The sequence below is a fragment of the Brassica napus genome, chromosome C6, assembly GCF_020379485.1.
Source record: "Brassica napus cultivar Da-Ae chromosome C6, Da-Ae, whole genome shotgun sequence".
In the NCBI taxonomy this organism is placed as follows: domain Eukaryota; kingdom Viridiplantae; phylum Streptophyta; class Magnoliopsida; order Brassicales; family Brassicaceae; genus Brassica; species Brassica napus.
The window spans coordinates 23,823,317-23,836,101 of NC_063449.1; the positions used below are offsets into that span (position 1 = coordinate 23,823,317).

Sequence of the window (12,785 nt, forward strand, 5' to 3'; positions counted from 1 at the left end):
AATGTACAATGATTAGATCAAACTATATAGTTTACACTAATATTGTTTGTGTTGTTTAAAAATTATAAGCATGACGTTCAATCGCCGACAAAACACAACATTTTCTTCCTAGAAGATATAAATCTTCCTACATAAATATCAACAAGGGTAAGTAGTTAATATTTTTTTTATGTTTTAAAATAGTTAATATATAGGTAAATGATTGAAATTTTGTAAATCTATTGAGAGAAGACAATTTTAAATGAAATCTTAACCGAGAACATGTATTTATTGAGTTGTACGATCAAATAATTTTCATGACTAATTACCGTTTCAAATATCTTACACCCACTGGTAGAGAGTTTCCCGGTGGTAAATTTAACCAAAAGTTCAATATTAGTGTAACCTACCGGTTCTCTCAAGAAAATCTTGATCACCTAAAAAGAAAATAAAAGAAGTAAGTATCTTATAAAACATTTACATGTATTTCAGCCGATCTTATAGCATCTAAGATATTTGTTTAGATATCTAGGTGTGATTTTTGTTGTTTTAATATATAATCTATAGTTTTGAACTGATTTTGTCATTCATAAGTTATAATAAATTATTTGACCGGTTTGATCTGCTTCTTTCCTGCATAATCCGCTTGATTTGCATTTATCCCGTATGATCTGCACTTATCTTGTTAGGTCTGTACTTGTCCTATTTGATCTGCATGATCTGTTTAATCTGCCCCGTTTGAAATGCTTTTAACTTTCAAAGCCTGAATCATCCAAGAAAATTCTTCGGTGAATTCTATAACTGTAACTGTTCTATGACATGACTATATATAAGTATCAGATAATGGCTAGACAAGTGCAATTCATTTCGTTTTGTGAATTACAAATGAAGAAGTTCTTCTATTTCCTTCTATATACACTGTACGTTGATTCAAATTTAATGTTTAATTATTTTGAAAATCCAGGTAAAATTTTGAATATAGATATTCTGATGTTAATAGTGTAAATATCTCTTGAAGTATGCAATGGAGTATTATTTTCTGACGCATATAAAATGAAAGACTCGCAAATATATGCTATGGGGCCCACCATGTTTTTTTTTTCAACTTGATCATCTCTTTAACACTATTCACCAAAAACAAAAAATTACACCAAGCCCCATAAATTAAAAAGAAAAAAACTTTAAAATCCTTCTCTCTGGATCTTCTTCAAGCTTAAAGCCATTTAGGGTTTATTTGAGCTTCACACTTTCCTCGATTTTTGAAGTATCTCATGAGCCTTACCTCCTTTCTGGGTAATCCCTCTTCTTTTAGATTTTTTTTTCTAAACCATTATTCTTCATTTGCACTTTATCTTCTACTGTAACTCTCTTTGATTGCTTTATCATGAGATTTGGGGACCGTATTCAGGAGGTTTCTCTGGTGGGTTTTTCCTTCTTTTTTTTCTGACCTTTCATTTTCTCTATGTGGTGTTGTTCTCTCACTGGCCTTTGTCCAGTTTCCGTTTGTAATTAATTTGTTTTAATTTTCTGGGTTTATCTTTGTTTCACATTTGAGATTTGCTTGTGGAATATTTCTTGTTAATTTATTGTAATTAATTGGATTAAATCGATTCATCACTCCTTGCTTCAGCTACTATAGTCTTTGTTTCCTAATATATTCAATTCATGAGATCTGAGACTTACTTCAACCATTCTTCTTCTAACGCGGTTTGATTTTTTGGTGTAAATAATTGTTTCTGTTCCCATTACTCAACTAATCTTTACTTTCCAAAGACTCTGCCTTTTTTTTTTTATAAAAAAATGTCTTCTTTAAAATCTTATGTTGTGTAGGGTTTCATGATTGTGACCTATAACCTATTAATTTGCAGCCCTTTTGTAGATCTGTTTGCTTCATCTTTTGGCTTCTCCACTTCCTTTTTTAAAGTTTACTTCTTTTTCTTATTTCTTATCAATCTACACACATTGAAGTTGCTCACTTTCATTGTGACTGTTCTGTTCTTTACAAGTTTTTTTTCTTTGTCTTGTTCTTTTTTCAGGTACCTCTGATTGTTGCACAAGTTTAGAAACATATCACAGAAGAAGATAAATGACTATGCGTAACTTTGATTCCTCAGAGTTTTAGATACTGTGCAAAAAGCCTGTTGCAATGGGTTCATGTGAGATTGTGGAAGAGAAGGATGAAGTCAGATTAGCAAAACATTATGGTAAATCTGTTTTGGGATCATCAAGCAAAGATTTGGAGGGGAAGCAGCGAGAGTATCATGGTTCTCTTGAGTATGACATTGATAAGCTTTTTCAATCTATACCTTTGAAACCACCATCAACCAGGCTACTGAGCTCTTCTTTCCATAACATTGCAACAAGCGCGAGTGCTGGTCCAAGCAGGACCACAAGCCCTTCAAATAGAATCGCCATGAAGAAACCGGGGACGCCTCAGTCCCCTAGAGTTTTTGGTCTCTCTGATTCAGTCTCTTTGAAGCAGGCTCTGAGGGACCGTTGCATTTCCAAGGCCTCTGAGATGGCTGCTCAGAAACGGTTGTCCAAATCAGCAGCTGCGTCTCCGAGGGTCTCGGAAGCAGACAGGATCAAGAGTTTGTATATCCAGGTTTCGAATGAATCTAGTAGAAGGTCCAAGGGTAAAGCAAGCTTGGTTGAGATGCCTTTAATGCCGGAACAAGATAAACCAAGTTCTTCAAGGTGTGTACCTCCGCGGTTTGAAGAGCCTTCTGACACCATCTATGAGCTATCTCAAGCTGGAACCAGTTTGGGAAATGAAATGCAGGAGATTAAGCCGTTGCATCAATCCAACAAGTCTTGTCTGAGTTCTGACAGTGGAGATTCTGAGATAGAGTTAGATGAAAACGTTACCTCTCTTGAAGATGATGTGAAAGAAATAGACAAACATGTTACATCACTGCCTTCTGATTCTAGTAAGATAGATAATGCGAGGGAGCTTGAAGAGAAAGCTCTCTCTTCCACTCTGGATATGGAGCAGAAAGGGAAGTTGGATAACGCAGCTAGCTCAGGAACAGAGAAGAGCAAAACAGTACGCAAGGTAACAAGAATGATTCCACGTCCTAAGCAGCAGCCGAAGAAGAAGATTTTGGTAAAAAAGAAGTTAAAGATCGGGATCGTTTCTGTAACTAACACAACGAAGAAGGATGGAGAAAGCGAGACTTCCTTAGAGTCTACTTCAAAGAAACTCATCTGCCAAAGATGTCACTCTTCGTTGAAGAGCACCAGCATAGATAACCCACCTCCTCCCTCTTATACCACTAGTCATGATCCTCAGTTATGCTCAGACAGTTTGAGCTCTATTTCAAATAACGTTGGTAAAGAAGCTAATCAAGTAGCAGATGAGAACTCCTCTGGCTCTGAAGCTGAGATCGTCGTCATGAAACAAGCTGTTACCTCGAGTAAAGACAGTGGTAACATCGCAAGAGATGAGAAGGAAGCAGAGAATAATCCAACTTCAAGTGAGAAATTCGAATTCTCCCTGAGCTCAAAAGACAGTCTTGGAGATTACAGCTGGAGCACAAGCATGAGTGAAGGGAGCAATATAAGCAGGTTTAGCTGTGGGAACAAGCCTCACATGTCGATGGATGTGAGATGGGAAGCGATCAAGCACGTCAAGTTGCAATACGGCTCTTTAGGATTACGACGCTTCAACCTTCTCAAGAAACTCGGTTGCGGAGACATAGGAACAGTCTATCTCGCCGAGCTGATTGGTACAAACTGCTTGTTTGCCATAAAGGTGATGGACAACGAGTTCTTGGCAAGAAGGAAAAAGAGTCCAAGGGCACAAGCTGAACGTGATATACTCAAAATGTTGGACCATCCTTTCCTTCCTACACTATACGCGCAGTTTACTTCGGATAACTTGTCTTGCTTAGTCATGGAGTATTGTCCCGGAGGAGATCTTCATGTGCTTAGACAGAAACAGCTAGGCAGATGTTTCCCTGAACCTGCAGCAAGGTAAAAGATTGTCTTCTTCACTCGCGCCATCTAGATCTTACTTAAAAACTGATGATTAAAATTTGGTTTTCAGGTTCTATGTTGCGGAGATTCTACTTGCATTGGAGTATTTGCACATGCTTGGTGTTATATACCGAGATCTGAAGCCTGAGAACATTCTAGTCCGTGAAGATGGACACATTATGCTTACGGACTTCGACCTCTCACTCCGTTGTGCAGTGAACCCTACTCTTCTCAGGTCAACTTCTCCTCCAGGGAACGATCCCGCGAGAGTGTCAGGTCCATACAACACCTCCAGCTGCATACAACCATTCTGCATCACCGAACCATCTTGCCAGGTTTCGTGTTTCAGCCCAAGGCTCTCCTCAAACCAACAACAAGGTGGAAAACCGAAAAGAGCTGATCAATCTTCGAGGATCCAACAACGCTTGAAGAGATCATTGCCTCAGCTCGTGGCTGAGCCAACAGAAGCGAGATCCAACTCCTTTGTGGGAACACACGAGTACTTAGCTCCGGAGATCATCAAAGGAGAAGGACACGGCGCTGCGGTTGACTGGTGGACGTTCGGGGTTCTTCTTTACGAGCTTTTGTACGGGAAAACACCTTTCAAAGGTTACAACAACGACGAGACTTTGGCTAATGTTGTCCTGCAGAACGTCAAGTTTCCAGATAGCCCGCTGGTGAGCTTCCAGGCGAAGGATTTGATCAGAGGGCTTCTGGTTAAGGAACCAGAGAACCGGTTCGGGTCAGAGAAAGGTTCAGCAGAGATCAAAAGACATCCTTTCTTTGAAGGGTTGAACTGGGCTCTGATCCGGTGCGCAATACCGCCTGAGCTGCCTGATTTGTATGAGTTTGGAGGTGGACCAGGTTCGCCTGGAGGCAATGATGATAGGTATCTTGAATGTAAAGCCATAGGTGATCATCTTGAGTTTGAGTTGTTCTAAGCTAAGCAAGGTTCATTAAGAAAAGACAAGAAAATTTTCTGGTAGAAGAAGCATTCAGATGTAAACGTTGTTGTAATGTATCATATAAAATCCTTTTTAAGTTCTCAAAAGTCTAGTAGTATGTATAAATTAAAGTTATTTTCCTTCTCAACAAAGATTGCATCACTGTTGAAGAAAAGCTCATCTTTGATCATCAGATTGGGCTCCACCAAAATTGATTTTATAACTTTTACTTTTGGCGGGATTGCTTGGTTTGATTTTGGAATGGTGTAAAAGCAAAGCAATTACGTTTCAGAAGATTGAATTGAAGCAAAAGCAAAAGACACTTTTAAAGTAACCATAAATAGATGTTGGGAAAGACATGAGAGACTTGTTGTAATTAACAAAGAAAGAAAGACAAGAATGAGTAGCAAGAACTTGGGAGCTGCTCCTGCTGCAGGTTCTGGAGGCAATATCAACGGTAAGCTTCCAATGGAGGAGAACGAAGAAGAAGAGATGTGGAAAGTGACTGTGTCTAGGTTTCAAGCAAGAGAAGAAGAGATAGAGAGGAAGAAGATGACTGTTAAGGAAAAAGTTCAACAGAGGCTCGGTTTTGCTGAGGAAGCTACAAGATGCTTGACTCAAACATTGGAAGTAAGTACATCAAAGCCTTTATTTGGTTTAGACATGGTGACATAAAGAAGTTGATAATGTTGTAACTAAAAACAGGAACTGGAGATAATGGGAGATCCAATGAGAAAAGAAGTTGGAATGGTGAGGAAGAAAATCGACATGGCGAATCGAGATATCAAATCTTTGGCTCAAAGCTGTCAGAAGAAGGTTCTTTCAGAATATTTTTTTAAAAATGTTTTGTGAACTTTGTAGTTCTGCTTAACAGAAGAGAATGATGTGGACCAGGAGAAGGAATACAAAGAGACATTGGAAGCTTTCAACGAAAAGAACAAAGAGAAAACTCACCTTGTTTCCATGTTAATGGAGGTAATATGGTCCAAACCATATTCAAAGACTTGAAGCTTTGTAGAATATTCTTAGAGCAGATCTAAAGTGTGTTAGTGACCTTTGTTTGGCAGCTACTGGCTGAAAGCGAGAGATTAAGGATGAAGAAACTGGAGGAAATCAACAAGACTGTTGGAACTTTGCAATGAGGAGAGGAAACACTCCACATGGATCTTACCTTTAAATTTCGTATTAGACTCTCTATTCAGGTCATTTCAATTAAAAGTGAGCTAAGATGTCGCATGATGCACTATTAAAGAATGATTTTTCTAATGCTTAAGGGTAAAATACTATTTTGTTTAATGGAAGATATCTTTGTACACAAAAGATAATGTCACAAGCAAACAAACATCAAAATATTCATATATCTAAAACTAGCTCTTATAGAGAAATGTTACAATCAAGCCAAATTTGTCATTACACGTTTCCCTTTTACTCTGCTGGCTCACCGTTCACATACCTGTTTGCGTAATCTAAGTACTCCTGCAAGTAATAATCAAAATATAAAAGTGGTTTCCAAGCAAGAAAGGAGGCGAATAGAAGACAGACTCATCAAATAGTCTCATACCAATGCAGAAATGAGTGACCGTACCTGAAGGATAACTACAGCGGCAAACTTGTCCAACATTGTCTTCTCTTGAACCGGATGCAGCTTCAAGGGCTTCAGCATCAGCTCAACAGTCTGTGGAACAGTATTACATGAGATCTTATAGCTTATAAGTAAAGTGATTATATGCTAACACTTATGTTTGATATAACTTGCAAGATTTCTAAGCCCGAATAAACTATATACCTTTGATGATAACCGCTCGTCCCAATATGTGTATTTCGCATCCTTGAGTTTCTCGGTTTTACGAAGTTCCTCAATGAAAAGATTCACAGTGACAACCTGTTCCAATTTGAAAACTCCACTTTCTAGTTATAAGTGCTAGTCAAGAGGACACATACTTAGCAATTCAGTGAGGGGAAAAAAACTTACGTCTTCAACATTGTTCAGTTTGCCAAATGGATAACCAACCACTAAGCCCGATACAGAAAATGCTTTGACCTGCAACGAGTAAAAGGGCAGTACCCGAACAGAATTCATAAGTCTACTTGTTGAATGTTGGTAGATTATATACAATGTCAAGAAACTAGTGTTGGATCATATAACTTAATAGTAAAGTTTCAAGGAGAAACTAAAAACATCTAAAAAAGATTAAACAGCTTATAAATGGTGGTTTCTACACTTCTTAACACTGTATGCTTGTTTAGCATCTACTTACAATCTGGCTACAGCTAAAACACAAGAACAAGCAACCTACCAGGTTCTGGAAATCAGTAGCCATCAAGTCAATGTTTGTTTTCTTCCTGAGCAGAACACTACAAGAGAGAAGTAAACATTTCAACTAATATCTGATTGAACAATTTGACTAAAACTTAAAAAGGTAAAATGTACCTCAGTGGTGAAGCAATCATGTTAGAAGGATCTGAAACAGCTAAACCGACATACTTATCACCAACATCTAACCCTAGGAACCGACCAGGGACTGACACTTTTGTCGTCTTCAACGCATCACCTAGTATTAGTAACTTCAATGGCTTCACATACTTCATTATCTGCACAAACAGCTCAATCAAACTTCCGAAGCAGCTGAACGAACTTTGAGGATTGTTTGTACCTAAAGGAACCTTCAATCAGACAAATGAAACTTTCAGCACGAAATTTCAGACGGTGAAGACTTGAAGAAGAGCCAGCGAGTTTAATTTTAAGGTTGACCTGACAGATTGTTTACTTTAAACCGGAAATCAGCTGGTTCGGAGTGGTTTAAGTGTTTTTTTTTTGGAAATTGTCTCGGTTTAGATTATACCGGATTTCTCTAGTCAAAATTACTACATTTACTACATGCAGTCGGTTCTTTATGATAATTCTAAATATTTTGGATAAAAAGAATACTTCAATCATTCATTTTTTTGGATAATTCGGTTTATAATTAGTACTAGGTGGTTGCTCGAAAATTCGCGGATACAAATATCGTATAAAATATATATTATGTATACAATGTTATAAGTTTTAAATAATAATTAGAAACATTAAAATATAATTTTTAACTTCAAATAGTTTAAAAATCAGTCGTAAAGTTTCTATAAAAATAACTGATGAATATTTATTAATAACAAATGCTTGTGGAATTATATATGTAATTATCAAATTAACTTCACCAAGACATATTATGCATCTTTCTTCGGTCTTTTTTATTTTTTTTCAATATCATTTAGTTCTTTTTATTACATTTTTGCTAATGTTTTCCTAATTTTTTACATATTTTTTTGCTAAATATTTATTTCTCTTTCTAAATGGTAATACAAAACATACCATCAATAAAACAAGTCCACAACGACATGCCAACCGTTATTCTGGGAAAAATGTAAAAAATTATAACTACACTTCTAACATTTTAGGTCTTAATAACAAAGAACTGAAAAGCCAAAATATAAAATGATAACTTATTTGTTTAGATTATAATTATCTAAATACAGAACATATGTTAATATTGATATGATTCTTTGTCTATAAAATAAATAGTAATTTATTATATTTTATATAGGCGTCATAGTACTATGGAGCAGCACCGAACATCTCGATGTCCCCATGGGGGTGACTTTCTGAGTCGTCTGCTGCCGGCCCTTCCATCAGAATGTAAATCACCCCGCCAACTGTGAAGAGCCCGAGAGCCCGATGAAGGCGAAGGACCAACTCCCCCCCAAGGTGGAGGCGGCGCCGAAGTCTGGTGGGTTGTCAAAGAATTCCATCTATCAAAAACAAACATTGAAACGAAAGTGAGAGTCAACTAAATAAAACAATGGACTAACATATATTTGCGTTAAAATCAAAACACTGTTTTCGAAATTGTGTTTGCTTGGCCTAAAAAAGAAACACGACCCGTCCCTTGAAAAAACAAAACAAAAAATTTGATGAAATTTCTGTTCAGTAGTGAATCTAGATCTGTGAGCATTTCAGGTATTAGTTCTTTTGGATATCGGATAGTTAGGGTAGGAATCAGATGATCCAATTAGTATCCTGGATTAGAGAATTCAAAACTAAGGAGTTAAAGAAAATAAGAGACTTTTTTTAATCTCTTATTTATGTTTCAAATAAGAGATAACAATGACATTTATTAGAAAATACATATTGGTTTAGGGGGGTTATTGGGAGATGAATTTGTGTAGAGTTTGTGAATTTTAAGAATCCATTGTTATTGGTTCTTGGATTTCAAAAATCTTAGTAGAATCCATTATTATTGGTTTAAGAATTTTCAAAATCCATTCAAATTTCTTGTTATTCAAAAAGTTTAGTTATTATTGATTCTCTAATTCTACCTAAATCTAGTGTTATTGGGAGATGAATTCTATTCATTTTTACTCATAAGACTCAACTTTCAAAATATTATATGTATCCATGTGATTTTCAAAATCCTTGTGATAAAAATACTAGAAAAGAAAATGATTATTCTTACCAAATATCTATTGCACCTTAAATCTAAATTATATGTTCAAAACTATAATTCATTAAATTTATATACGTTTACAATTTTGAATATATAATTGTTCAATTTTGTATGTATCAGTATTGTTTTTTTTTAATTTGAAAGCAAAAAATAAATAATCATGCTATATGATTTAGAAAATAAATATATTCTATATTTATTTTACAAAAAATGATAAAAAAGAGGTAATACAAATTCATGAAAATCTATATCAATCTTAAAAAGTTATGATCAAATTTCATAAGTCAATTTATATATCTTTTCACAATCCACATAACTTTTTTAAATCTATCAACTCTCAAAATTCACAAACTCTACATAAATTATTTTTAAAAATATTACATATTTTTTAAATATAAATAATAATAATTACATTTACAAATCTTAATAATTTTAAAATATAAATTTTTTAAAATATTTTCAAAAAACATTTTCGAATTTCAAAAAGAAAATTTGAAAAAAATATTTTTTTTATAAAATAGAAATCTTATAAAAATTATAAAAATGTTTGAATTTAAAAAGAAAATATAAAAACAACTTTTTATTTTTTTATTTTTTATTACTTATACATATATACCGTAAGGGGTAAAATAGTCTTTTATATTTTTAATGAAACTTCTTTCGGTCATTTTCTTTTTTTTAATATTCTTTTTGTGATAAAATATTTTAAAATGGCTATTTAAGAAAATTGTTCAATTTTGTATGTATCAGTATTATTTTTTTTTTTAATTTGAAAGCAAAAAATAAATAATCATGCTATATGATTTAGAAAATAAATATATTCTATATTTATTTTACAAAAAATGATAGAAAAGAGGTAATACAAATTCATGAAAATCTATCTCAATCTTAAAAAGTTATGATCAAATTTCATAAGTCAATATATATAAATTTTCACAATCCACATAACTTTTTTAAATCTATCAACTCTCAAAATTCACAAACTCTACACAAATTCATTTCCCAATAATCCCTCCTTAGTGTTTTGGTTCATATCAAACGGTTTGTTCTGGATAAATCATATATTCTAAAATGGTACCAGAGCAACTGAGATCAAATCTCAGTTCATCGATCCTTTCTTCTGTTGAATCTGATGGAGCTCATTTACATCTCGCTCTTCGGTTAATCCGCCGGATCGAGCTTGATTCATCTTGCTCTTCGGTTGGTTATTCCGCCGGATTGAGCCGCCGTAGATCTGCTCGGATCTCGATTTCAGACTATCTGTGTATTGCTTCGATCGATCTATCATCTTCGCGATTGATTCCGTTATGGATTTATTGCTTCACTTGGAGTCGATTGTTGATGATAGATGCGGAGTTACGAATCTTGACTTACGATCTAATAACAGAGATTTTCGAAATGCATATTTGGTTCTTAGTAGGGATAAATATTTGGTTTCAACAACATATCCTAGAGTAGCATGGGATTGATAACATCTGGTTTCTGAATTGCTCGATACAGATTTCTTTATGGTGTGTTGTTGTTCGAGCTGTATTTAAATTTGGAATTGTTGAGCATCTTTTTCAGGCTGCTTCTCCCATTGAAAATGCCCGGCATAACCCTCCAGATTGGTTGGTGTTTGAAGGTTGATGAAAGTGTTGCAAGTCAGATAGAGAGATTTGATATAGACGAGGGGAAGTTTCACGTTCAGGTCGTATAAAAATATATATTATGTATACAATGTTATAAGTTTTGAATAATAATTAGAAACATTAAATATAACTTTTAACTTCAAATAGTTAAAAAAACAGTCGTAAAGTTTCAATAAATTTGATGTAAAAGTAACTGATGAATATTTATTAATAACAAATGCTTGTGGAATTATATATGTAATTATCAAATTAACTTCACTAAGACATAATATGCATCTTCTTCGGTCTTTTTTATTTTTTTCAATATCATTTTGTTCTTTTTATTAAATTTTGCTAATGTTTTCCTAATTTTTTATATATTTTTTGCTAAATATTTATTTCTATTTTTAAATTATAATACAAAACTTACAATCAATAAAACAAAAATCCATCTTAGAATTCTTTTCAATCATAACATTACCACTTATTCACTATATTATCTGACTTAAATGTAAACATTTTTAAAATCAAATTTCTCACATTTTCATTAAATATAATCCATCCAATCTTCAAAATCTAATTATTTATGAAGCATATATGGTTATTATAAGAGATTAATTATTATTATAGATACGAATATATTTTTATATGAATATGAAATCATTATATTGATTTCTATAAATTATTTTCTATTCATTATTTTATGTAGTATATAAATATAAAAAGAGTTGATCAAACATTATTACACTTTCTATAACTTTGAAAATTAGCTACCATTAATTATTATTTGTAATATCATTTAGATTATGTGGCAAGTTATAATAATTATTTTTAGACTTACTTTTTATTTTATATCTAATTAAAATAATTAAAAAAATAGAAAAAGTTTCGTTCATATTATTATTTAGTTTATAAATAAATAAAAAAGAATTGATCAAACATTATTATTCTTTATATAATTTCAACAATTAGTTTCATAAATAATTATTTGTAATATAATTTATCGACCAAACAAATCATAATAACAATTTTCTTAATCTTTCACAAATGATCGACAAAAATCACGTAAGTGACTTCTCGTTTAATATATAGGAGAATTTTTTTTATATTTTTATAAATTTTTTATAAACACATATAAATAATTTAAAATTCAGATAAAATAATTTTGTAAGCCATGATAAATAATTTTATAAATGTTTTAATTGTTTTATAAATGACCTATAAGACATATATGGACATTATAAGACATTAATAATTAATATCATTCTTTATATACAAATATAATGTTTTATATAAGAATGTGAAATCGTTATATCGATTCTAGTAATTATTTTATGTAGTATATAAATATACAAATAAACAATCAAGCATTACTACAGTTTCTACAATTTTGACAATTAGTTACCATAAATTATTATTTGTAATATCATTTAGGCTATTTGGTAAGTGATATTAATTAGTTCTTCACTTACCTTTTATATCTAATTAAAATAATTAAAAAGTTCAACCAATCAAATTATAACATTTTTTCTTAAACTCTCTCAATGATTGACACCTAAGCAAAATTCATTTAAGTGACTTCTCATTTAATATATAAAAGGATTATATAAGAATATGAAATCGTTATATCGATTCTAGTAATTATTTTATGTAGTAAATAAATATACAAATAAACAATCAAACATTACTACATTTTCTATAATTTTGACAATTAGTTACTATAAATTATTATTTGTTATATCATTTTGGCTATTTGGTAAGTGGTATTAATTAGTTTTATGCTTATCTTTTAT

At 32.7% G+C, this 12,785-nt stretch overlaps 3 protein-coding genes across 5 annotated transcripts; 2 read left to right on the top strand and 1 right to left on the bottom strand.

Moving 5' to 3' along the window:
* The first annotated feature begins 1,110 nt into the window (after positions 1–1,110).
* LOC111197778 (serine/threonine-protein kinase KIPK1) lies at positions 1,111–5,001 on the top strand. 2 transcript variants are annotated; one of them, XM_022704510.2, is made up of 3 exons: positions 1,111–1,399; positions 2,016–3,954; positions 4,028–5,001. In XM_022704510.2, exons 2-3 carry the CDS (start codon positions 2,126–2,128, stop codon positions 4,896–4,898), a joined length of 2,700 nt encoding a protein of 899 aa, XP_022560231.1. In that variant the 5' UTR covers positions 1,111–1,399; positions 2,016–2,125; the 3' UTR covers positions 4,899–5,001. The 2 variants fall into 2 exon arrangements, with proteins under 2 accessions (XP_022560231.1, XP_022560230.1); XM_022704509.2 differs by having other exon boundaries at positions 1,111–1,272.
* A 229-nt stretch (positions 5,002–5,230) lies between these two features.
* Positions 5,231–6,202, top strand: BNAC06G14220D. Its single transcript, XM_013894543.3, has 4 exons — positions 5,231–5,531; positions 5,607–5,717; positions 5,796–5,876; positions 5,969–6,202. Exons 1-4 carry the CDS (start codon positions 5,301–5,303, stop codon positions 6,041–6,043), a joined length of 498 nt encoding a protein of 165 aa, XP_013749997.1. The 5' UTR covers positions 5,231–5,300; the 3' UTR covers positions 6,044–6,202.
* Positions 6,148–7,653, bottom strand: LOC106452430 (putative pre-16S rRNA nuclease). Of its 2 annotated transcripts, XM_013894541.3 has the most exons (7): positions 7,556–7,653; positions 7,333–7,493; positions 7,199–7,256; positions 6,874–6,942; positions 6,688–6,783; positions 6,487–6,576; positions 6,148–6,377 (listed from the first exon to the last, which is right to left on the bottom strand). In XM_013894541.3, exons 2-7 carry the CDS (start codon positions 7,488–7,490, stop codon positions 6,327–6,329), a joined length of 522 nt encoding a protein of 173 aa, XP_013749995.1. In that variant the 5' UTR covers positions 7,491–7,493; positions 7,556–7,653; the 3' UTR covers positions 6,148–6,326. The 2 variants fall into 2 exon arrangements, with proteins under 2 accessions (XP_013749995.1, XP_022560232.1); XM_022704511.2 differs by having other exon boundaries at positions 7,333–7,653.
* Positions 7,654–12,785: the final 5,132 nt, after the last annotated feature.